The sequence below is a fragment of the Rhinolophus ferrumequinum genome, chromosome 11 (assembly GCF_004115265.2).
Source record: "Rhinolophus ferrumequinum isolate MPI-CBG mRhiFer1 chromosome 11, mRhiFer1_v1.p, whole genome shotgun sequence".
In the NCBI taxonomy this organism is placed as follows: domain Eukaryota; kingdom Metazoa; phylum Chordata; class Mammalia; order Chiroptera; family Rhinolophidae; genus Rhinolophus; species Rhinolophus ferrumequinum.
In genome coordinates this window covers 77,165,739-77,192,615 of record NC_046294.1, presented here as the reverse complement: position 1 = coordinate 77,192,615, position 26,877 = coordinate 77,165,739, and the positions used below count along the sequence as shown (strand labels likewise).

Here is a 26,877-nt window from a genome sequence, read left to right as displayed (position 1 = left end):
AGCTTCGGTTGTAAAGGGGAAGGGAAAGAGTTCTGTTAAAGATGAGAGTGACTGGAATATATAAAAATATAATTGGAAGGACTTAGTAGAGAGAGTGGTGAATACACAGAAAATTGATTATATATGTTTCCTGAGAAGAAGGGACTCCAAAGCAAGAGACCTACAGTAGGACTATTACAAGGAAGAAGATAGTTTTTCTAATAAGGTAGGAAGAAAAGTTGAAAGCTTTCAGTGGCTTTCCTGCACACCTGGTGTGAAATGTGGACTCCTCTTCCAAGCCTTGGAATCACTACACAGTGTTGCTTCTGCCTACCTCTCGGACCTTTTACCTCAACTAACAGCCCACCCCCATCCTTCTAATTTCTGGTCTGTAGCTGCAGTCTCCATACTTGGATTCTCTGACCAAGTGATTTCCAAACTTTTTTTTTAAAACAGACTGTATTTTTTTTCAGAGCAGTTGTAGATTCACAGCAAAATTAACCAGAAAGTGTGGAGTTCCCTTATACCCCCCAACCTCAAACGTGCACAGCCTCACCCACTGTCAACATCCTGCACTAAAGTGGTAACTTCGTTTCCATCAGTGAACCTACACTGACACCTCAGATCACACATAATTTACAGTTTACATCAGGGTCACTCTTGGTGGTGTATATTCTATAGGCTTTGGCAAATGTGTAATGACATGTATCCATCATTATAATACCATACAGATTAGTTTGACTGCCCTAAAAATCCTCTGTGCTCCACCTTTTTATCCCTCCCTTACCCTATTCCTACCAACCAGTGATTTTACTATCTCCATAGCTTTGACTTTTCCAGAATGTCATATAATTGGAGTCAGATAGTACTCGTATGTGGTCATTTTAGATTGGCTTCTTTCACTTAGTTATATGCATTTAACTTTCATTCATGTCTTCATATGATAGTTCATTTCCTTTTAGCACTGAATAATACTTCTGGATTGTACCACAGTTTAATTATCCATTCACTTACTGAAAGACATTTTGATATGCTTTTAAATTTGGCAATTATGAATAAAGCTGCTATAAATATCTGTATACAGATAAGTTTTCAGATCATTTGGGTAAGTACCAAGCAGTGTGATTGCTGGATTGTATGGTGAAAATATGTTTCATTTGTAAGACACTGCCAAACTGTCTTTTAAAGTGGCCATTGTTAACATCTGTATTAAATATCAGTAAATCTTAATTTTTGTTTGTAATTTTAATTAAAAAAATAAGTTATAATATTTCTTTCTGACACTGGTATGGATCATCTCACACACTTCAGAGAGTGCAAGCTCTTTGTGGCATTTGTCCTTCTCTTGTCAAGGCTACCCTCTGTATGGCTGTTGTCTTCTCATACTTTAGGTCTCAACTTAAACGTCACTGCCATTTTCTGATTGCTCTTTCTAAATTTGTCCCTCTCTTTTTACTTTCTGTCATAGAATTCTGTTTCCTTCATAATATTTTTGTGAAAAGGAACAACAGTTTTGTTTAAATGAACAATACTTTTAAGTAATTCATGGGTTGAAGGAAATATCTCAAAATCAAAGTATAGTTAGAACTGGATGAAAGTGAAATTTACTACATACCAAAATTTGTGGAATGCAATTAAAGATATGCCGAGAAGGTAATTTATAGCATTAATTGTCTACATTAGAAAAGAAGAAAGATCTCAAATCAATAATCTGAACTTCCATCTCAAGAAACTAGAAAAACAAACCCAAAAACTTAAGCAGAAATAAATGAAATTTGAAAACAAAAAAAAAAGAAAGAAAAATTAATGAAACAAAAAGCAGATTCTTTTAAAACATCAATAAAATCTAGAATCTCTAACAAGAGTGACTAATATAAAAAGAGAGAAGACACAAATTAGTGATATTAGAAATGAAATGGGTTATAATTGCAGATCCTATAGCTATCGAAAGAAGGAAATCCTGTGAATCTATGCACATAAATTTGACAACTGAATTTAAATGGACCAATCCCATAATACTACACACTGTCAAAACTTACTCATTATGGTATAGGTACTCTAGATAGTTCTATAACTTAAAGAAATTGTATTCATAATTTAAATATTTTCACAAAAGAAATGGGGAACAAGACATGTTCACTGTCACCGCTCCTATTCAGCATTGTACTGGAGGTTCGTAGTGAGGTTCCTATAGTGAGTTGAAAGACATGATTGATGGCTTCCTGCAGCGCAAAGGACAGGTTTGCTTTCAGCCCATTTATTATAAAAAGCTTGGGGTTTCTCTTCTGTAATATAGCTTCTCATTTGCACTTCTGTCACCTGTCCCTCTCATGTTGCCTTTGGGATTGAGGAATTTATGCAAAAATGAAGGAACCCTGGCTACTATTATTGCTGTGAGAAATAAATCGTTATTAGTCAAACAGCATTAAAACAACAAAACTGGAGTGTGCATTGTGTCAAGTGCTTTGTTAGGCCTAGATGGAGGAACATAGGATTAGAGAAGGAGCTTATCTGAAGTCTGTCTCTTAAACTGGTGTTTATGTTTTCTGCTAACTAAAGTTGTTCTTGTCTTGAAGGTAGTTTATGTAAAATAGAATGAAAGATTAATGGGATGCTTTTACTGTATTAAATATAAGTTAGTATAATTTTAATCTTTTATATGTGGGATTGTTGAAATTTGAATTGTGACATTTATGTTAAATGATTTGCTGATTTTCTTTTAAAAAAAAATAATACGTTTTTATTTGTTTTTTTCAGAATTGTTCTCTGTGTACTTCAAACTGTATCTTAAACCTTCACAAGACATCAATAGAGTTTTAGTGGCTAGAATAATTCAAGCTGTGACTAAAGGATGCTGTTCCCAAACTGATGGATTAAATTCCAAATTCTTGGATTTTTTTTCAAAGGCTATTCAGAATGCAAGGTAATCTAATCTCTTTTTGTTTTGTTTTATATTGAAAATCCATTTGATCTTGGAAGACTATGTTTTAAATTCAGTAACTAAAAATACTACCAATTTTTAAAAATTGGCTTATTATAGTAGAGCTAGTGGATTCTCAATGCAAATATTGGTCAGGTCCAACACTTCCTGAATATCCATTATGCAGAACATGAAATGATGCTTTCCAGTGGGAGATCCTGTCTTGCTTTTCTAATGACAGGAAAAGCTAAATATCCTATAAGTAGTTTTATTTACCCCATTTTGAGGATAAGAATAAAATAAAATAATGTATTTTGGAAGTATCAGCATCTTAAGTTTATATGGTATTACCAAGTTTATAACGTGAAACATTTTATAAATGGTAGGTATACAGATCAGTTTTGTATAATTTTAGACAGTGTTTCAGTAGCCGAGAGAGCTAACAGGAGTACTCTCAGCACCAAATAAGAGCTGATTTTTGTTGCTGTGTAGTGCTGTTGTGATTTTTTTTTTCTAAATAGTTCTGAAACTAAGGCTATTGTTATTTGAAAATTAAGATTTTTTTTTCTTTTCTTTCAGCATGCAGCTTCATAAGTGTGTTTACTTTGTGTATTCCCCCCGCCATGGTTATACCAAGCTGAGTCTCTTTCTTTTCTGTCATAGACAAGAAAAGATCTCTACAGGTCTAAATCATATCTTAGCAGCATTTATTATCTTCCTCAAGACTTTGGCTGTTAACTTTCGAATTCAAGTGTGTGAATTAGGAGATGAAATTCTTTCTACTTTGCTGTATGTTTGGACTCAGCACAGACTTAATGATTCCTTAAAAGAAGTAATTATTGAATTATTTCAACTGCAAATTTATATCCATCATCCAAAGGGAGCCAAAACCCAAGATAAAGGTATAAAGGAAATTTTTACTGTTTTGAATTTGCTTCTTCGTTGAAACATAAAGGCTTAAGTATGAAATCTGTATTTGGTAAGAGGTTATGACCTTCCTCTGGATTGCTGTGTTTGGTAGGGATATTACTCATGATGATATTTTTCACACATATTTTTAGAATTTGAAGCTGTCATAGCAAGTCATATTACGCCTTACCATTTGTTTAGTTATGCTGTGAAGCATACAAACCAATAGGAAACGCTGTTCCCTCTAGGAGCTATTTATGCAGCAATAATTAGTTGCTAGGAGATGTGACAAACACTAAGTAAAAGAATTTAGAGAGGACAGGATCTTGTTTATTCACATACTGCTTTTATTAGAAGACAAAATAGATGCATGTGGACTGAAAATAGCCAGTTAGTTCTCAAGGAAGATACGTACATACATTCATAAACCTCATAGCTACTCCAAGCCTCTGTTTGCTGGGAAAACCAGAAATGAATGACCCATTCACCCTTGATTCCTTTGCATTTATCTTTCATCAAGAAAATAGTGCTTGGTATAGCTACATTCACTAGACAGGAACTTTATTGGGTGAAGTGGAACTGAATGAGTTTCCTCATGCTCAGGCAACGTTTGTCTTTGGGCTTGTGCTAGCCTAAGGACCAATTCATCATGGCTAGCTTAATGACCACTAAGAAATCATGCTACATTCAGTCATAGCAGGTAAAACAGAGGAGAAATGTTACAGCCACTTTCTATCAAAAGTAGCTGTGTTGGCCAGCCCGGTGGCTCAGGTGGTTAGAGCTCTATGTTCCTAACTCCAGGCTGGTTCGATTCCCACATGGGCCAGTGGGCTCTCAACCACAAGGTTGCCAGTTCAATTCCTGGAGTCCCGCAAGGGATGGTGGGCAGCGCCCCCTGCAACTAAGATTGAACACGGCACCTTGACCTGAGCTGCAGCTGAGCTCCCAGATGGCTCAGTTGGTTGGAGCACATCCTCTCAACCACAAGGTTATACTCCCGCAAGGGATGGTGGGATGTGCCCCCTGCAACTAGCAACCGCAACTGGACCTGGAGCTGAGCTGCGCCCTCCACAACTAAGATTGAAAGGACAACAACTTGACTTGGGAAAAAAAAAAAAAGTCCTGGAAGTACACACTGTTCTCCAATAAAGTCCTGTTCCCCTTCCCCAATAAAATCTTAGAAGAAAAAAAAAGTAGCTGTGTTATGTTTCAAGAGTTCTTCTAGTGTGTTTGGTTAGGTGTATTTGTAGCCCATGAAACTACCGTGAGTCAAAGAAGGGTGGCTTTTCTTAGTTTTTCATCTTTCACATAGCTCTCACCAGGATGAAAATCAGGCTTATTAGGAAATCGTATGATGCGTGTAGCGTTTTAGTTAACTGCATATTTAGGATGAATTGAAAATTGGCAGGAGGATGAGGCTGCCAGAAACACTAATATAGTTTTAGGCTACATTAATAAATTTCATGTTTTTTTGTGGGACGTAATAGCTCATTGTTCGCCATACAGATCACAGTTGGAGTATTATATTCACCAGACATTGTAGAGTGAACATTTTAAGAGGGTCATAAGTTGACTGGAGTGTGTCTAGGGCAAGAGGACTGGCATGATGAGAATTCTGGATAACAACATGTCGTTCATGCACTAACTAGTTAAAGGAATTGGTAATGTTTTTCTCTTCAATGAAGACATGGGGAGAACTTGGTCCTCATATAAAAGAGGAGATATCTTCATTGTATTTGCCTCAGGGAAGAGAAGAAATTAGAGAAAGTATGAGATTTTGAGTTGATTAGAGAAAGATCAGAATATGGAAGAATTTTATAACAAATTCATTTAACTGAGTGTGAAATGGACACTTATGAAGTAGAGCTTGTCAAGGATGTTGTCAGAAGAGGCATTAGTACTGAATAGAAGGTTGGGCCTGATGTCTTCGAATGTTTTCCACTTTGACAGATGAATAGCGTTGTGGCAGTTGGCAATACAAATGTAGTGTATATATGTTATAATTTTTTGAATTACAGGTGCTTATGAATCAAGAAAATGGAGAAGTATCTTATACAACTTATATGAACTGCTAGTTAATGAGATAAGTCATATAGGAAGCAGAGGGAAATATTCTTCAGGATCTCGTAATATTGCTGTCAAGGAAAACTTGATTGAATTGATGGCAGATGTTTGTCACCAGGTATAGTGGGTCTTGTTACATTTTGAAATTTCCTGTTGATTTTTCTCATACTGGGCTTGTAAAACCTGTGCTCTGATAAAAAAAAAAAAATCTGTAAAATTACTCTGTACATGTGACTACTCCTTTCAAGACACTGTAAGTATTTAGAATTGCCCTTCTGACTTAAAAGATAACTCTTCTGCATATATTAGCATAGTGAAAACTGATGATGAACTTTTCCATTCTTGAAAGATTATCTATAGGAAGTAAGTTTAACCCTAAGTTTCTTCTTTTTGTTCTACTGAGTTAGAAATCACATAGCATGAAATTCACTATTTTAAAATATATCATTCAGTCGTTTTTAGTATTTTCAACATGTGTACCCATCGCCACTATTTATAATAATTCTAGAACATTTCCATCAGCCCCAAAACAAACTTTGTACCTATTAGCAGTCAGTCCTACTTCCCCACTTCTTCCAGTCCCTAGCAGCCAACCACTAAGCTACTCTGTCTCTATGGATTTTTGCCTGTTTTGAACATTTCGTATAATTGGAATCATACAGTATGTGGCCTTTTATGTCTGCCTTTCACTTAGCATAATGTTTTCAAGGTTTATTCATGTTATACCATGAATCAGTGTTTTATTCCTTTTTAATCGCTGAATACTATCCTATTGTATGGACATGTTACGTTTTGTTTACCCATTCTTCAGTTGATGGCTTAATGTTTCTTAAATAAAACTTTTTTTCCAGGGTTTTGATTAACATTCTAGATAATTTCATCTGTCACATATTTTCTTAATGCTAAATTTGATTTAATTCCTTTGAAAATAGAGGTTTTTGTTTTACTTTTAGGTATCTTGGTGCTCTTAGTAAATATTAGGAAATATTAGGAAATAAAACTAAAACTTTACTTGGTAATATTTGCTTTCTAGAGAGCAACATTGCACTCATGCAAAATGTTTGTTACTACATTATCGTATTTATATATTTCTATAATTTATTACTCTTGCTTTATGACTTCCCTGTATCTTCATTTGAGGAGAAACATTTTTTCTTAATGGACTATTAGAAAACAAGCAATGTTAAAAAAAAACAACCAGGTTTTCCTTTTTTTATTTTACAGGTTTTTAATGAAGATACCAGATCTTTGGAGATTTCTCAGTCTTACACTACCACACAAAGAGAATTTAGTGATAATAGTGTACCACGCAAAAAGAGGAAAATAGAATTAGGCTGGGACGTAATAAAAGATCATCTTCAGAAATCACAGAATGATTTTGAACTCGTGCCTTGGTACAGTGTTACTTTGTTTCTCTTTCGGTGTCATTTTTGTTTCATTTAGTTGTTCTCACAAGACCTCCAGTAGAATCCTTTAATCTAATTGGGCAGAACTAGGTCATATGGCTGATCCCAAACAATTCACTGACAAAGGGGAACGTGATTTGCAGTATACATTGATTTCAACCATCATGTCTCATCTGTTAGGGCCAGGAACAGGGTCACCTCTCTTAAGCATATTGCCATAACAAGGAAGAAGTGAGAATGGCTGCCTGGTGGGTGATCATGAGTGTGTGCCTTATGGAATTCACTGAGTTGTGTACCTCAACACAAAGAGATTCGCATATATAGCACCTTCCAATAGAATTAGATAAGGACGAAATTAAAGATAGCATTCAGAAGTCGCAGAATAATTTGGACCTTACGCCATGATAAAAGGTTATCTTTTCTTATTTGCTATGTTCTTTAGTTTCATGTAGCATTCACAATTATTTAATTAAATAAGTTGTGGAATTCCGTGAAATCAAAATATTTGGTCTGATAGGAATCTTCAGAATCTATCTAGTTCAGCCTGTTTGCTTTACTAAAAGGATAACTGAAACGAAGAAAGATTAAGCAGCTTGCCTAAGGACAGTTGGAAATTTGTAGATTTTGTGATTAGTGTTTTGATGTTTATCACGTTGATAGAGTGGTTAAATATAATTGAGCTGTAAGGGGAAAACGTATTGATTTAGATACCAATTGCTTAAGCTTGTGGTTTTTTTTTTTTTTTTGTAGTTGAGGGTGCCTATTTCAGATTGTTTAATTTGTCCATTTAGTCAAGAGTTATTTGTTGAACACCTGCTGTGTGCCAAGCATTAGGGATATAGAGATGAATAAGTTAAAGTTCCTATTCCTGAGTAGCAAACATTCTAGAGAACTCACAGCAAATACTGAATCAACTGAATTAATGCCAAGAAAAGGCACTTTTAGGACATGGGTGCAATAAATCAGAAATAAAACATTGCTAATTTAGTTATTCTTTAAGGTTTTTGTGTAATGGAAATATGATAGCTTATCCAGCTAGCCAAAAAGTTGTCAATCATCTTGCCACTTTAGGAAGTAGGGCCTAATAAAAACTAAGAGCCAGTGTACTGTGACAGGAGTATGGAAAATGGCGATGGTGACACTGTAATTAGGATATTGTAAGGGTACTCTGTTTATATGTTTATTTTCTTTCAGCTTGTCAATGGAATTGAATACTTTTCTAATTAATTATACTTTTTTTAGGTTACAGATTGCAACCCAATTAATATCAAAATATCCTGCAAATTTACCTAACTGTGAGCTGTCACCGTTATTGATGATACTATACCAGCTTCTTCCTCAACAACGACGTGGGGAACGCACACCATATGTGTTACGATGCCTTACAGAATTTGCATTGTGTCAAGGCAAGAAGTCGAACCTAGAAAGCTCACAAAAGTCAGATTTATTGAAACTCTGGATAAAAATTTGGTCTGTTATCTTTCGCAGTATAAGTTCTGAACAAATACAAGCTGAAAACTTTGGCTTACTTGGAGCCATAATTCAAGGGCATTTAGTTGAGGTTGACAGAGAATTCTGGAAGTTATTTACTGGGTCAGCCTGCAAACCTTCATGGTAAGTTGACTATGCATTGTATCAGTTTTTACAGTTGTTATCTTTGTGTGTGTGTGGGTGGGTGGGTGGGTGGTTTGGTGGGTGGGTCGGTGTAGCTATCTCTTTCCCCATTTTTGGAGTTTGTAACTTCAGTTGAAGATTGTTAAATGCTATTTCAGATGCTCTTGTTTGTCCAGGAAGAATAAATAAATAAATGTAAATTTAGTTTCAAATGTGGAGAGTTTACTGAGGCAAGTTTTAAAGAATTGTTTAAATTTTTTTGTCTGTAATTTGACAATGCATTACTTGTTTGATCAATATTTATAAACCTTATATTTTTAGTAATACAGAATACTGTTTAAGACAGTTCTAACTAAGAATTTGCTTAAATGCAATCAGACTTTTTACTTTGTGTTCATTAAGTCAACAGAACTTTGTATGTGTCACCATGTGCCAGGCACTGTCCTAGGTATTGCCGGCACTGTGGTAAACAAGGTGGATGAGATCTCTGCCCCTCAAAGAGGTTACTTTTCACGTTAATCCTCTTGCTTTATTACAGTCCTGCAGTATGCTGTTTGACTTTGGCATTGACCGTATGTGTAGTTCCAGAAACTGTAAAAATGGGAATGGAGCAGAATATATGTGAAGTAAATAGAAGTTTTTCTTTAAAGGAATTGATAATGAAATGGCTCTTACTCTATCAGTTAGAAGATGACTTTGAAGACAGAACAGAGCTGCCTCCAATTCTTTACAGGTGATTTGAATTTATTCACATGCTGCTGTTTTGGAGGGTTTGTTTTGTAATGTGTACTCTATTACTTATTTGATACTAGATAGCTTTATTTCACACTGATAATGAAGGATTTCACAGAGCCAGCTCTAGATAGTAAATAGTCCCTTTATTTTTAGTGTCTGTGTTTTTGTGCCTGGATCTTTGTTCAGGAACTTTTGCTCTGCTCTTGTCTCTCTGTCTAGACAATGAGAATAAAGGGAATGTTCATGAAGAACATGTATGTAACTCTTTGAGCACTTATGTGTTCCTTTGTGATCTTCTGTAAATAGGTCCACCTGAACATATATCCAACTCCGGTGTATCCTGAAATCATAACGCGAGTATCTTCTGGGTGAAATGTGTAAATCAGTGGAGGGAAGAAATGAGAAAAAGACAAAATAGGACTTCAGCACTGGGATGAGGAGTGGCTTGCCCACTTAACCTTTCCATAATCAGTAATTCGAATTGGATGATTGGAGGACAAACACCTGGATCCTAGTGCTTTCACTTTAATTTCATAATGATTTTATTTCAGAAATGAGCTGTAAAAATTGGACATGATTGTGCTTCTAGGCAGTGCTGAAAACAGTAGTAACATAAAATGTATACCCCTTAAATTCTTTCAGATGTTAAAAAATTCTCTATAGACGAAAGCAATTTTAATTTTGGATCCAAATTTTAGAAGGCAGTATTAAAGCCAAACATGGATATTTAAGTTTAAAAAATATTTTAAATGACTTTTCGTCTTTTAAGTGAAGATTTTTATTTTCCTTTATAGTAATTTTCCTCATCTTGCACTGGAGAAAATTCTTGTGAGTCTCACTATGAAAAACTCTAAAGCTGTGATGAATTTTTTCCAGAGTGTCCCAGAATGGTATGTTATCTAATAGAGTTCTGTGTTATTTTAAGATATAGTTCTAATTACAAAGATGATAATTTTAGCAGAGTAGTAGTAGCTGCATCTAAAAATTATGAACTAAATTGGTCAATTTAAAAAAATCACAACTGTTAACCAGGGGAAAGTTTCTTTAATTCAATGACTGCAATTTATGTTCTATAAATTTAGATCTAGTTTACTATTTTTTAATCCTTTATAGTATGACATGTGACATTTGCTAATGGAAAAAGTGGAATGATTATGATGGGGAATTAACATAAAAATTATGTGAAATGAGTTCTTTAAAGGGATGACCTATTTTTATACGTTAAATAAAATCTGACTGTTAGCTTTAAAAACTAATGATAATTCAGGAAAGGGAAAACAAAAATAAATCTAAACTCCTCATTTTAGTTGATTGACTCAAAGGCTTATGTTTATCACTATGACTGAAAATGACTCACTGGTGTGAAGATTTCTAATCTTCAAGAGAGCATAAGATGAAAAAAATGCTACATTTTGGAGAAGTAAAGATTAAAAAAGGGAAATGTTTTCAGATAATGTGCTATCTCTGGTGTTGTTTTTAATACTTCCTGAATTTGCCTTTGAGATTGTAACTGGTGTTTCTTTTGTCCATCTATTAGTAAAATTTGCTGCTGAATAATGAAGTTTGATATAGTAAAGTCCAAAGAAGAGAGCATGTAAAGAAATAATCCATTAATTGTATAAACAGTCTTTGAATAATGTAGATGCTAAGTTAATATTTTCATTTGTAAAATATTGCTGCTATATGAAGGTGAAGTATTAGGTAGTTTGATTATGAATTAAAGATCTTAACTTTCTTGAAGTGAGCAACACCAAAAAGATAAAGAAGAGCCTTCATTCTCAGCAGTTGAAGAACTATTTCTTCAGACTACTTTTGACAAAATGGATTTTTTAACCGTTGTGAAAGAATGTGCTATAGAAAAGCACCAATCCAGTATAGGCTTTTCTGTCCACCAAAATCTCAAGGAATTGCTGGATCGCTATCTTCTGGGATTGTCAGAACAGTGTCTAAATAACGACTCATCTGAGGTGAGGTTTTCAAAAAGAACTAAAGCCTGTATTTAATTCTACTTTGGTAGACTTTTAGGAAGCAGAAATGGGCAGGAAAGGCTCTATGGATGGTGAGAAACTTACTTTTAAAGGCAATGAACAACAGTACATGTCTGTAAGTAGGGAAAACACAATGAAAAATGAAAACTAATGAATAATAATTTGATATTTTTTTTGTACCAAGAATTCTGGTAGACACTAAAGCAGTAGAATTATTGGGGTGGATTAGCGGAAAATAATAATGGTTTTGAGCATAGTGAATGTTTGATGAAAAAGAACTTCTCAATACAGTGGAGGGTGATGTTACAGTAACAGAAAAGGACATAATTGAAACCGATCTAATATATTTTGGGGGTGCTTAGAAGGATGAGTGATTAATAAATGTAATAAATGAACTAGCAGTCACTCATGTTTTAGAGGTCATCTAGTAATTTTCTCATATCATTTTCTTTCTCGTCTTAAAATTCTCTTCATGTGTGTTACTCTCTTGCCAAAACCCTCATGTTTTCTACCTATTCTATATGTTCAAATCATCAACATGTCAAAATCCTTGCTAAAGCCTTTCTTAAATCATCTCAGCCATAATAATTCATCTTTTAATTTTTAATAGTACTTAATGTTTCTATTTTTAAGTGACAGCGTCTTCTTTGTACTGAATTTGTGTATATCTTTTATACACAAATATCTCTTAAACCATGCTATAAGTTCCTTAAAGGATATATATGCAAACATATATGTGTATCTTTGTATCTACCATAGTGCCTTGTTACATGGTAGATGGTAAAATCTTTGTTGAATAAAATAAAACCTAAAACGAGTGAATTCAGTAGCTAGGGATAGTGAGCCGAAGAACCGGAAAAGGGACAGTGTGCCTGTTTCATCTGCCTTACCCTTAATTACTGACATTCTTCTCAATTACGGTTGTAACCACTTTCATTACAAAGTAAGTGTCTTCTGTTTTCCCCCAAAATGCCATTTCCTACAATATAGGAACAAAAAATCTGAAATTGTTTTTCTGTGTAATCTTTTCAAATTTTTAACATAATTCTGTAAAATGGGCTAAGTGATATCTACTTGCAAAAATATTTGTGCCAGTCTGTGGAGTCTAAAGAGCTGAATAAGTCTAGCTTCTTGTTCTTCAGAAGCTCTCTATGAATCTAATTTCCACTTATGTTTTAAAGTCAGAGACCTTTATTTCCGATCAGTTTTTTTCTTTCCTTCCTACCTCAGATACTTAAGGGTCATGTGTGCAGTATGCTGTGTCAGTTTAAGAGGAGATATCTTACTTGGCCATTAGGTGATACTTCTGCTATTTTTCTTGAGAATCCTGGTTATCACACTTCTGCAGGGATCTCTTAGATGTTTTTTTCGAGATGATCAGAATTATGCCACTGTTCACTCAAGTAACTGACCTTTTGTTTCTTAATACATACATAAAATTTGTACTTAAAAGAGATAATCATGGTGTACTCAAAATTATTTATAAGCTATATATATATATATATGTATTATTTGTGTTTTACTTTAAGACTACAGATACAGAAACGCTTGTCCGGTGTTCAAGTCTTTTGGTGGGTGTTCTTGGTTGCTATTGTTATGTGGGTGTAATCACTGAAGAGGAAGCGTATAAATCAGAATTATTCCAGAAAGCTAAGGTAGGAGAATTTATGCAAATCAAATTCTGGATTAATTTGAATGAAATGTATTCTTGGGAAAATTGGCACATTTGTTTGGAAAATAAATTTTTATGTAGGTTAACGCTTTCTCTTTCATTTATGCAGTCTGAGAAGAAATGATACTATGTGTCCTTCCTTAAGATTTGAAATTATTTTAAGCCAACTATAAATATAGTAATTGAAATAATATCACATTAAAATTTAATCTTATAATCAAAAATACTGATTTTTATCTGTACTTTTAAAAGTTTTTCCTGTGATCAATTATCCTAAAGAATCCTTGACTAAGAGTGTTAATCATGTAGGCCCTAAACATGAAACTTATTTTCATCTCTAGCTACCACTCTGTCAGTTGTGTGATTTGTAAGAACAGGGTATAAGATTTGACGTTTTAAAAAAAATTGTTCATAATTTTTAATTGTACTATAAATTAAGTATAACTTCTTAAAGCACTTAATTTTACCTTTAAAACTTTATAAAGCAATCATTAAACTGTAATTTTAACTGGAATTTGGATTTTTCCTTTTATTCTTAATAGTCTCTGATGCAATGTGCAGGAGAAAGTATCACTCTGTTTAAAGATAAGACAAATGAGGAATCTAGAATTGTTTCATTGAGAAACATGATGCATCTATGTACAAGTTGTTTATGTAACTGTACTAAGGTAAGATGTTCTTCCTACTTGACAGTATAGCCTACCTGGGGGTTAATAACCAGTTGGTGTTTTTGTTTGTTTGGTCCATTCATAAGTTTTTACACTAATTTAAAATTAAATTGAATGGTAAATAAAAGGTAGTATTCAGAATAAAGCAGTAGGTAATCTGAGTTCCTCATGAAACTAATTCCATCATTTAAAGAAGGTTTCTGAGATTACCTTACCATTTTTATATACTATAGAGGTGACTCTTTTATTCCCAGGATATTTTCATTCATTTAATAAAAATTTGTTGACTGTTAGCTATGTGATGTACATACCACTATACAAGTGCTAGTGAGCAGCCACAAAGATAAACAATTCCAGCACGTACATTACTCTTTTTTTGCCAAGAGAGTCTTACATAACATTTAGTAGAAAGAGTGCTACTATGTGTAGTGTTTGTTTTGGATCAGGCCTGAGGGGCAGCTGAGCCAGGCCAGTGTGCTGATAATTGCATACATTTTTGAAAGCTAATATTAAGTACATGTCCATATATCAATATGACCAGCATGTATTTTTGGTTTTGTAACGTGTTTTTCTATGTTTTGTTATAAGTGCGGAAAGAGAAAAGTGGAAGAATAAACTCTAAGCTACAATTATTGCTTGCTTACGTTTAGGTCATTAGCTAGTATTTTACTTTAATGTTGATTTTACACAATGAAATATATGTGCTACAGTTATTATTATTCTAAGAAAAGATGTTAGTATTTTTGAAATAATTTATAACTCTTTATGCTCTTTATGATAGAGAATTTCCAGTGTAAAGGAAAATCTACATTTCATTCAAGATAGAGAAAATATTGTCTGCCAAGAATAATTGTTTTTATTTCTTTGTTTATGTGGTGTTTTGTTTGTCTTAATGACAGCACACTCCAAATAAGATTGCATCTGGCTTTTTCCTACGATTGTTAACATCAAAGCTAGTGAATGATATTGCAGATATTTGTAGAAATTTAGTAAGTATGCTTCCTGTTTTACTACCATATTTTGTTGATTCTAAGATGCTTTTTTTTTCTTTGAAATCTCTCTTAAGGATGCATCTCACAATATATGGCATCTTATGTTTTTTCAAATGTGGAAATTAAAGTATTTGGTTGGGGGAAATATATTTGAATGTTTCTTAATATCAATACCTAGCATAGTACCTGGCTTTTAGTTTCTTAATAAATACTAACAGACTGAATGATTAGGTACTAATCATCCAGGCTCATACCTACTTCTGTGTAACAGTGTACCAGACTTCAAAATAATTCTCTATCCTTAAAAATAAAAACAAAAACCTTGCCACACAAGCAACATATTCTCATCATGGCATTTATTTTCCTTCCATACAAATGGGCTTCTACCAAACATAGTTTTTTGTCTGGAATAGTACCTGGCACACATCGTAGATAATTGAAATATCTAATGAGTGCAAAAATATTTTGTAACTTGATTATTTTCATTTAATAATAAGTCTTGGTTATTTTTAATGTTGCTACATAGTGATATACTTTACTTTTTTTTTGTAGTAGCATGGTATTTCACTATTTTTAGCCCATCGGATCTTAATTAACATTTTAAGTAGTTTCTTTGTTTTGTTGGTACAAAGAGTTCTGCGGTAAAGTTTCTTGTATTTTTGTCTACTTGTATTTGTGCCGATGAAGGATGTAAAATAAATTACAGAAATAAAATTACTTGTTCAGAAAGAATACGAATTTTACTTTCGATGGATATAGTCATCGTTCTCCAAAATAGCCATACCAATTTATACTTTTCCCACAATTTTAAGTAGTATAAAACATCTTAGTGTAAGAAATCATTTGTAAAGCTTGCATATTACTCTGTTATATAGATATACTGCAATTTCTATATCTATTTTCCTATTACTGGACATTTAATAGAAATACTGCAGTGTTCATACACATGGATCTTGAATTATGTGATTAGGTGAATTTTAACTACAACATCCTTCTGAAAGAGCCAACTTGAAAACACATCTTTCTTTTTTCCTTTGAAGGTATCTTTTATCAAAAAGCCACTTGACTGTGGAGAAGTAGAGTCAAAGAAAGATGAAACTGATGAAAGTCTAATGGAGATGGAGAATCAGTCGCTCAGGAGCCTTTTTAGCGATTACCCTGCTGGTAGTGTTAGTGATGCAAATGAATCTGGAGAGAGCCAGCTTACTATAGGTAAAAATATATTTACTGTTTGGGATTTCTTTGACCTCTTCCTATTGATTTGGCATTGCAAGAGGCTTCATAGATTCCAATTTTATGCTCACTTCCTTTTAGTATAGTCTATTAGGATCGTTCTTTTATACACACTTTAAAGTCTCTGATTTTTCATTGAATTTATTAGTTTTCTATTCTTCATAGGAAAGTTTTAGAATAATTACTAAAGAAAATCATATAATAGATTATTTGGCAAATAGAAAGCAGCAGAGTGAGAAAGCACCCGTAATGCCCTTAACCTTAACCCTAACCCATAATCACTGTCAACCTTTTCCATTATTTCTCTGTAGACCCTTTGAAAATTGTAAGCAGCATCAATATCAAAATGCCTTTTTATATTTGTTTTACTGTTACTTATAAGCATTTTTTTCATTTAGCTATTTGTATTGATAATCATACTTTGTAATGGCTTTATAATATCCCAATAGCATATACGCCACAATTTACTTGACCATTTTTTACAGTCAGAAATGTAGATTCCTATTTCCCTACAATTTAACAGCATTGCAGTGATTGTTTATGTGTATGGATTTTTCCATAGATTGTTTCTTGGTGATAGAATCCTTGGGTAACCTTTTATGAAGAATTTTGAAGCTTGTAGTGTGTAATCAGTTTCACCATAATTGTTTTCCATACTCACTTTTATCTTTTATTTTTTGTTTTTGATAGAGGGGAAAATCTTTGAGTTAATATTCACTGTATGTGATTGTTGTGTTCCTCTCTAAGTTTTAATAAGTGCTTTCTATTTTTAGGTGCCATGAGTCCTTTAGCTGAAGAACATCTGTCAAAGCAAGATCTACTTTTCTTAGACATGGTCAAGTTCCTGTGTATGTGTGTAACTACTGCTCAGACCAATACTGTGTCATTTAGAGCAGCAGATATTCGGAGGAAATTGTTAATGTTAATTGATTCTAGCATGCTGGACCCTACTAAATCTCTGCACCTACACACGGTGAGTTAAGTGAAATGAAGCAGCTCTTCACTTCGTCTGATATTGTAAATGTAATGGACTGACATGAGAATCACGTAGTACCTTTGAAAACTTGAAAGTGCTTCCTTGAGAAATGAATCTGAGACTAGTAATAAAATATACTTCTTTTATGTGCTGTGAAATAAATTGAAGTGGACACTGAAACATTAAAACTTGGATGGAATTTGGATAGATTTATTATCTTTAGGTATAATTAATTATTATAAATTGCTTTAAACTAGGCCAAGAAACACAGGTTCTGAATGTAAAAATACTATTTACATAATATTGAAGTTGGAGTCTGAATCTTGCCCTGATCTTAGTTTACTTTCTTTAAATTGATGCAATTTCAGTGACAGTAAAGTTACAGTACTATAAGAAGATTCCCTCCATAAGCTCCTGCAGTTAACATTTTATCACATTTGCCTTATTCTCTCTGCATACACATGCACACATACACATCTTTTTTTCTGAATCATTTTGAGATTAAGTGTAGATGTGATGCCCCTTCTACTTCAGTGTCTGTGTCCTAAAACAATAATACTTTCCTATATAACTACAGTATAATCAGGAATATAACATTGTAGTATTGCATTTAGTTTTCAGGTCTGTTCAGTCTCTTTCAGTTTGGAACAATTCCTTAGTCTTTCCTTATCTTTCATGACTTTCATTTTTTAAAATATTACCGTGTTTCTCTGAAAATAAGACCTAGCCGGTCAATCAGCTCTAATGCGTCTTTTGGTGCAAAAATTAATATAAGACCTGGTATTATATTATATTATATTATACCTGGTCTTATAGTAAAAAAAGACCGGGCCTTATATTAATTTTTGTTCCGAAAGATGCATTAGAGCTGATTGTCCGGCTAGGTCTTATTTTCGGGGAAACACGGTAATAGTACTGTGTTTCTCAGAAAATAAGATCTAACCAGAAAATAAGCCCTAGCATGATTTTTCAGGATGACATACCCTGAACATAAGCCCTAATGCGTCTTTCGGAGCAGAAATTAATGAGACCCGTTCTTATTTTCGGGGAAACACAGTATATAGCCACTTGTTCTAGGGAATCCCTCACTTTGGGTTTGTCTCATGTTTCCTCATGATTAGATTTAGATTTAGACTTTGGTTGAGACTATTACAAAAGTAATCCCTCCACTGCTCTACCTCCATTAACCTATCCATCTACTGATAGGTATCTCCAATTCCAAGCCAACATCACAGGATTTATTTATTTATTTCTCTGTATTTGTAACTTCCTTTTCCATCAGTAAGAAACCTGGCTTCCCACTTAACTTCAGTACACTACCTTGTTTACTCAGTATTCTGATATGTAACTAATCTCCTGACCATGTGAGCCATCCCGTAGCCCTAGCACTGGTGAACATGCGAGGAGAGCCCCTGGCCCAGCAAGTATGCTGGGTGAGTCCATGGTCATTTCTCTAGTCCCAGCAAATAGGCAAACGTGATTTTCCAAGTTTCGGGAAACATGCCAGGTGATTCCCTAATTAGAACCCCTTGAAAACATGCAGGTTGAGTGCCTGGTAGAATTCCTGGTCATGTTCTAGCTGTGGCGAACATGCTGGTCGAGCCCCTGGCTCCGGTAAATGTGCTTGGTTGGGTCCTGTTTGGTCCCCTGGTTTGAATTCTGACAAGCACTCTAGTCCAGTCTCTAGTCCTTACCAATGGGGAGGGCTGTGTGCTTTTTTTTGAGGCTTTAATGTTTAAAGGTACTTCAAGATACTCAGTAACACATGACTTTCATGGCAAATATTTCAAATGATCCAATTTAATGTTTTTTTTGTATCTGAGAACGAGTAAGAAACATTTTTCTATATATAGATGATAGGAAAAACGTCTTCTGATTTCTTACTACAGCCAGAAAATTATTTAGCAGCTCTCAGAAATGTCATAGTACCAGAAAGAACCTTACCAGCTTGCCTTATAGGAAGTAGGCCAGGGTATTTGACTTCTGCCTTACCCGTGATTATTTCTGCTTTCCAAAATTTATTAGTAGAATAGTTTTTAAACATTGAAGTCCTATCCCCAAGCATTACTTTGGCAAGGTGGAGACATAATATAATTTCAGATTTTTGCCCAGGCTCTTAACCCCAACAGTGGTAACTATTATTTATTGAATTCTTACAATAAATGCTAGATCTTTACATTCACCTCCTTTGATCCTCACAGTAATCTGGCTAGGTAAGTGCTATATCCCAATTTTACAGGCGAGAATACAGAGGCTCAGAAGACAACACAACTTTTTTATAGCCATACAAGTAATAAGTTGTGCTGGGATTTGACTCTAGCTCTGTTTGACTTCAAACACTTTTTTTGTTTTTGTTAATATACTGCTTCTTTAAAAAATTTATTGTGTGTGTGTGTGTGTGTGTGTGTGTGCATGCGTGCATGCATGTGTCTATATAAATTTATGGTTACATATATACTTGTTTAAGTAAATGATACAAGAAAAAACTGATTTCTCCTCCCCGCCCACTCTCCCTCCCCACCCCCCCCACCCCAATTATCTTAGTATCTAGTGCTTTTAAAGGAGCTTCCTGGAGAAGAACATCCTTTGCCAATGGAAGATGTTGTTGAACTTCTAAAACCACTATCGTAAGGAATTAAGAGCATGTTATGTTCACATTAAATTTATAAACTAACAGATGTATTTTGTTGTGCTTATAAAATTAAACTTTTTCCACCACAGCAATGTGTGTTCATTGTATCGCCGTGACCAAGATGTTTGTAAAACAATTTTAAACCATGCCCTTCATATAGTGACAAACTTATGTCAAGGCAGTACGGATGCTGAGAACACAAGTGATGCTCAAGGACAGTTTCTAACAGTGATTGGAGCATTTTGGTAGGTACAGACTATTCTGTGAAGTTCTAATTTTTCTTCTGCTATTTCTGACACAGATGCAAACTTTGCATTTCTACTTTAGTGATCTCTTCTAATCCTTAAATGTAACTATATATTTTCATAGTAGAATGTAATTTGTGTTTCCTTCCTTAATTGCTTAAAGACTTACATTATGGTTTTCTTAAGGCTTGGCTTTCTAAAGTTTGTTTAGTATATTTCCCTAAAAATTTTGTAGCAGTAGTTTGACGTGTGTGGTGAATAAAGCAAAGTGCAGCAAGTCTAAATCAATTGAGTTGTTCATGTTCCTAAAATGAACAAATTCACCTTGGCACTATCTGGTTATTTCATACATACAGTCACAGTGTGAGATAACACCATGACACTTATAGAGGAATATATATATGTGTGTGTATGTGTGTGTGTGTGTATATATATATATATATGTATATATATATATATATATATATATATGTTTTCCCTTTAAAGCAAGTTTACTATAACGTGGTTAGCTGAAGTATGATAAAATGAGGCATAATGATATAAACCTAATAATACACATTGACATGAACTCCTTTTTCAAGCATTTCTTTCAGCTGGAATTTTTTGAAGGTGGGAATATTGGCATATACCACAGAATGAGAATTAAATGTAGCGTGGGAAGAAATTTTAGAAGTAACTAACCATAATGTGCAGTGATTTTTTTTTTTGACTGCTTTAGTTGGCATACTTATTTGATATTGAAACACTTTATTTCAGGCACTTAACAAAGGAGGGGAAATGCACATTCTCTGTAAGAATGGCACTAGTAAAATGCCTTAAAACTTTGCTTGAGGTGAGTTACTCCACATTAAGTATTGGTAAAGTCTGCATAAATTTTTAAAGCAGACTTTTTTTCTGTTTGTTAATGGGTGATTTTTAGTATTTCATGTTTAACCTCAGTTGTTCTTTTCCCATAGGCTGATCCTTATTCCAAATGGGCTATTCTTAGTGTAAAGAGTCAAGACTTGCCTGTAAATGAAGCATTTCCACAATTTCTTGCTGACAATGATCACCAAGTTCGCATGTTGGCTGCAGAGTCGATCAATAGGTACTTAGTCAAATATTTATGAAGTGTCTGTAATACTACAGATATCAATGCAATGTCTAGCACAGTCATAGGTTGCTAGTTGTGATATTAAAAATAGCTGACATTCTTTGTCAATTATAATTAAAAATAAATTGAAAAAATAAAATAGCTCTTACTTATTAAGCATACACTATTTGCCTGACCGTTAGGTTTTCTCTTAATTCTAACAGCTCTTATCACTTAGATACTATTACTTTTTCCAATTTTCTTTGGCTTAGAGAGATAAAGTAACTTGCTCAGTGCCATACAGCTAGTAAATGATTGTGTTGAATGAGGTGTGTCTACTACCACTTATGGGAGATACAGTATTTGGATATTACTGTGTTTTTATATGAGTTTGTAAAATGAAAATTAGTACATTTTACATTGTGCTAATTATATTTATTCAAGTGAACATATAATTAGGCACTAGAATGATTGTATCATAGGGATCTGTTTTCTGTTTGAGTACCTGAAGAAGCAAATACTAATTTCTTAAAGACTACATGTTTATCTGGTTATCAAATTGATTTTAAAGCTCTGAATTGTAACCTACCTGTACCTTTCCACCTTAGTCCTCCCTGTGAATAAAGCACCACTGTTTTTTTTTCTCTCTCTACTATTTATCACTTTATTATATTTTAACATATTTACCTAGGATATAAGCTCCTAGAAGATATTAGTTTTTGTCTGTTCTGTTCATTGCTATATATTTAGCGCCTAAAACATACTTGGTATTTGGTAGGTGTTTAATAATTTGTAAAATCCATGTATATTTGAAAAAAATTACGTTGTACTTTAAAAACAACAAAGCTGAAAATCATTTGAGTAACTTTACTATTCAAATGTAAGTGACCAATAATTACAGATCACTGTAAAAAAAATTGCTCTAGCAGTCACACAAATGTATGTGTAAGATAATCTAATGTGTTCGAAGTTTGAATATGCTGACAATGTTTTCATAAATCAGAACTGTGTCTAACAACTCAGGTTTGGGACTCTTTTCAGTAACATCATAGTGTATTGTAAGGGTTGCTAATGAATGTGGCTTTATTTCAAGTCCTTAAAGGTTAGAAAATATATACTAAAGTGAAAGATCTGGGGTTACACTCAGAGAAAAAACTGATGGCTGCCACGGGGCGGGGGCGGGAAATGGGTACAAAAGTTGAAGGGGAATAAGAGGTACCAACCTCCATTTATAAAATCAGTAAGCCACAGAGCTATAGTGTACAGCTAAGGGAATATAGTCAGTTATTGAGTTGTAATAATTTTGTATACTCAATTATTGTAATAAGTGTGTATGGTGACAGGTGGTTGCTAGGCTTTTTGTGGTATTCTCATCATAAGGTATATAATGTCAAATCACTATGTTACTATGTTGTACCCCTGAAACTAATGTAATATTGGATGCTAACTATACTTTAGAAAAAAACACGTTTTTTTAAAAAGAACTTTTAAAAAAAGATGGGGTTAGAGAGGATAAGTTGAATGTAATAAGGCAGTGTAGTGGTTCATTGAACATACCTTAAGATTCAAAAATGTATAAATTCAGGAATGGCATGAACATAGTATTTGTTGATTTTTTTGTTTACTTGCTAGATATCTAATACTGGGTGATTTTAAAAGAGATTAGAGAAACGGGGGGAATCAAAGGGACACCAAAAAGTATAAAAGTTTTGTTACTAAAAAGGCGTAAAAGACAAGATTGATTAAAGAGTTGTCCTTAAATATGCTAGGATATTTTGCAGAAGGCACTGAACAACTGTTCTCCATCACATAAAAGACAATTTAAATGGAACATCAAGACATTAAGCTATTCACTTTCAGGGTGATTAAATATTAGATCAGGCTGACATAGGAGTCTGTAGCTTCTTCTGTTAATCATTGGCATTTGACCAGAGGACAGTTTTTGTTTTCTGACTAGTTTGAGTTCAGGGCTATTCATGTTGGGGCGATAAGCTAAAAGATCTTTTGAGATCCTTTTTGATTCTGGGAGAAAATGGAGTATATGTTAAAGACCCTAATATTAAGCAGTTTTTCAGATTTTTTTAGTTTTTTTAAAGACGACCTAGTTTGTTAGTATTTCTCACAGTGACTTATTTTTGTCTTACAATATCATAATATGTTTTGAAAGTACAAATTTAAGGTAAATGATTTCACTTTTTGCTTTTTTTTTTTTTAAAAGATTATTTCAGGATCTGAAACAAGCAGGTTCTTCTACGTTATTGAAAGCACTTCCTTTGAAGCTTCAACAAACAGCTTTTGAAAATGCATACTTGAAAGCTCAGGAAGGAATGAGAGAAGTGGTAATTTTAGTAATGCATATTTGCTATTATCATATGCTTTCTATAAACATACTATATATGACTTTACCAAGTTTGACCTAAGACAGTTTATATTTAATAGTTTACAGTGTGAAATTAGACTAAAACAACTATATTAATTGATTGAAATTGCTTTATTTATAGGTCAGAATTGGTCAGATAATGGCAGTTCCCTTTGGTTCAACTGATATGTAGCATTTTTGTGGGAAAAACAATATACTCAGTTTTTATAGGTGTATAAATTGCTTTTTTATTAAAAACTTTTGTGAGATCTGAATAAAAGCTAATTCAGAGAACAAGTGACAATAGGAAGAAATGAATTGAGAAAAATGTTCTAATAGGGCAGTTCAAATTATCTTGGTGTTCTTTAGTGAACCTTGTGATTTTCATATTTCTCTGTAAAATGTTTGTTTCTTAAAATGACAAAACTTATCTTAATGTTAAAATTTATTCATTTACTTAGGCATTGATTTATTAGTAAAAAGTATGTAAGGTGGTTAATCAAATGACTATTCTGTGATAGCATATGACTGAAAAGGATAGTTGTATGAAAGAATGAATTTAGTAAAGATTTCAATAGAATGGAAAGATGAGTGTGAATAATATAAAATTAATAGAAATAATGTATATTATACATTTTAAAATCAGCTTGTCATTTGCAAAAAGGGAAACTATTGACCTGACAGCAATTCATTTAGAAAAAGACCTAAGAAATTTTACATGTTGAAAGCACAATCTTGAAAATATGTAAGGTGGTTAATACAATGTTAATGTGAATCAACATTGTAGTAGTTATTCAAAAAAGCAAATTCTGTTTTGGATACCATCAATAGAAGCATACTGTCATGAATGAGTTGATAAAAAGAATTTGATCTGTACATTTTTATAGGGCGGCTAGTATATTCAGTTTGGTTCTGACTAAAAAGTAGATTTTTAACTAAGATGTTAGAGATTCTGTAGGTCTATGTCCTATAAGGAATAGGTAAAGGAATTGACTTAGTGGAAACCTCATTGCTGTTTTTAAACATGTCAGTGAAGGAATTAGGTCCTTTTTCTTGTACCCGAAAACAGAACTAGGATCAAAGAGTACCGGTTTTTTTAAATGTGAAGGGAAGCTTATATCAAGTATAGCTAATCAAAAAAATGTACACAACTGCTGGGATATTGTAATGATTGAGCGTTAAACTCGAAGCATATATCGTTCTATCTAGGTCATGGTTTTATTGTTCCTTTTGATAATATATGATATTTTAAAAAGTATAAAGAGCTCTATATTGTTACAGTGATAATAAACATGAGGTATACTTGGTAGTTGAGGAGCTTTTAATCTGTCACCTTCTTGCAATTTCTTTTTTTTGTTTAAAGTGTTTTGTACCTCATTGAAATGTTTGATAATTCTTTCCATAATATCAAAAGCAGTCTTTCTCACTCTAGAACCTTTGATTATTTTATATCAAAATCCCTACTCTTAGCTCTATCACTGTAGGATTTAAAACTGTTCACTGGCTGCTTAAATGTTATCATAGTGTACTTTGATTTTAGCCTGATTGGTTTATTTGTAATATTCAAATATTTACATTGCATTATTTTTTAAATTCTTCTGAAGTCCCACAGAGCGGAGAACCCTGACCTTTTGGATGAGAATTTAAATAGAAAAGCTGTTTTACTGATGATGATAGCTGTGGTTTTATCCTGTAGCCCTGTCTGTGAAAAACAGGCTTTGTTCGCCCTATGCAAGTCTGTGAAAGAGAATGGATTAGAACCTCAGCTCATTAAAAAGGTACTCGTGGATGAATTTTTTCAAATATAATCTTCCTTGGGTAACTTTTAAACAATTTAAAAAGTTAAACTAGAATTTTAAAGTTGTGCTTAAGAAAGACTTGGAGAGTTTTATTTTTTAGATTTGAAATATTGGGAAATAGTAATTTTTTTAAATAGTGTATTTATTTGTATGCTGTGTCATTTCATGAATTCAGTTTAAGAGTATTTCACAAGACATTCATTGAACTAACTGGAGGATCATTTATTGAGGGAAACATATGGAGAAAAGAGCAGTAGCGGATGTTTTGCCTGGTAGATTCTGGGGCAGGACAGTGATATCTAGCAGGGCCAAGAATCAAGTTTTAGAGCTGTGAAGCTTTTAAATTGCATGATTAGGGAAGGAAGACCAGGGTCTGTCCAGCCTTGCAATTGCAGCAGCATAGAGTTGTAGAATGCTCGTCCCTGCCCTATTCCACCAGCTCAGGCTTTAGGGTTTGGAAGTTCAGGCCTTTCCATTATAGATTTTTACGTGCATTGGCCTGATTCCAGCATGGTTTCCATGGAGCTCTACAGTGGGCCAACCCACAGGTAATCAGTCTTAGACATGTTAACCTTTTACTTCTCAGGATTAAAATAAATTTTGTTTTTTTAAAAAAATTATACAATTACACTACCTAATTTTTATCGTAAGTGGAATATTTAGTGTTTGTATTTTTCTCATTTGGATTTAAGACTAAGAAGAAGTTATTTTACTTTAGACTTTCCTTTGAAATATAATCAATTGTTGAAAATTGCAATGTATTTTTCTGTTTTTTATTCATTTAACGTTTATTAAGGGTTTGCTGCGTGCCAGGCACAGTACTGGTTGTATTAAATACATTTTTCTCGTTTAGTCTTGAAGTGGATACTTTTATTATCCCCATTTCATAGATAAGTAAATCAAGGTATAGAAAAGTTAAATTAATACTTAAAATCATACTGTAAGTAACTATTAACAAGGATTTAAATAATTTATTATTTTGATGTTTTCTTAAATCATTGACTTCTTTTTGATTTATACAGGTTTTAGAGAAAGTTTCTGAAACTTTTGGATATAGACATTTAGAAGACTTCATGGCTTCTCATTTGGATTATCTGGTTTGGGAATGGCTAAATCTTCAAGATACTGAATACAGCTTATCTTCTTTTCCTTTTGTTTTATTAAATTACACAAATGTTGAGGATTTCTATAGGTAGGTTTACATATGGCACATATGAAATATGTTTAATTTAATATTAATGTTTGGCAGTCCCACCCCTACATACTCACAGAGGTGGGAGGCTGTGTAGTGTGAGAGGCAGGGCAGCTTGTTTTGATGAAATTGTATTGAAGAGAATCTTAGACCTAGGATCTGGTCTTAGCTGTGCCAGGAACCCACTTTGTGACTTTAGTAGGCAAGCCATGTAAACACCCTTAGGGACTTGGCTTTCCTAATTTGTAAAGTGAGGGAGTTACCCAAAAATCTCTTTAATGTTCCTTTCAGCTTTAATATTTGATTATCTTCTCTATGAAAAGTTAAAGATAAGTTACTAGTGGCTGATTATTTCTGCTTTGTTTCCTTTTCTGTTGGTTGACTATAGGCTATTTAGTCATTATTTATATTTTAATAGTATT

The 26,877-nt window shown here is 33.4% G+C and overlaps 1 protein-coding gene across 2 annotated transcripts in view; it reads left to right on the top strand.

The window, feature by feature from the left end:
* The window catches only part of ATM (ATM serine/threonine kinase), a 116,687-nt gene that overhangs the window by 10,364 nt on the left and 79,446 nt on the right, over positions 1-26,877 (top strand). For both annotated transcript variants that reach the window (XM_033120446.1, XM_033120445.1), the window contains 20 exons: positions 2,737-2,902; positions 3,563-3,801; positions 5,827-5,990; positions 7,097-7,266; positions 8,521-8,892; positions 9,431-9,625; positions 10,422-10,517; positions 11,369-11,594; positions 13,145-13,270; positions 13,830-13,955; positions 14,855-14,944; positions 15,988-16,159; positions 16,954-17,153; positions 19,701-19,783; positions 19,878-20,033; positions 20,790-20,865; positions 20,990-21,120; positions 23,324-23,444; positions 25,069-25,242; positions 26,286-26,455. In XM_033120446.1, the coding sequence (XP_032976337.1) occupies positions 2,737-2,902; positions 3,563-3,801; positions 5,827-5,990; positions 7,097-7,266; positions 8,521-8,892; positions 9,431-9,625; positions 10,422-10,517; positions 11,369-11,594; positions 13,145-13,270; positions 13,830-13,955; positions 14,855-14,944; positions 15,988-16,159; positions 16,954-17,153; positions 19,701-19,783; positions 19,878-20,033; positions 20,790-20,865; positions 20,990-21,120; positions 23,324-23,444; positions 25,069-25,242; positions 26,286-26,455 (3,253 nt within the window). The remainder of the gene's footprint in view (positions 1-2,736; positions 2,903-3,562; positions 3,802-5,826; positions 5,991-7,096; positions 7,267-8,520; positions 8,893-9,430; positions 9,626-10,421; positions 10,518-11,368; positions 11,595-13,144; positions 13,271-13,829; positions 13,956-14,854; positions 14,945-15,987; positions 16,160-16,953; positions 17,154-19,700; positions 19,784-19,877; positions 20,034-20,789; positions 20,866-20,989; positions 21,121-23,323; positions 23,445-25,068; positions 25,243-26,285; positions 26,456-26,877) is intronic.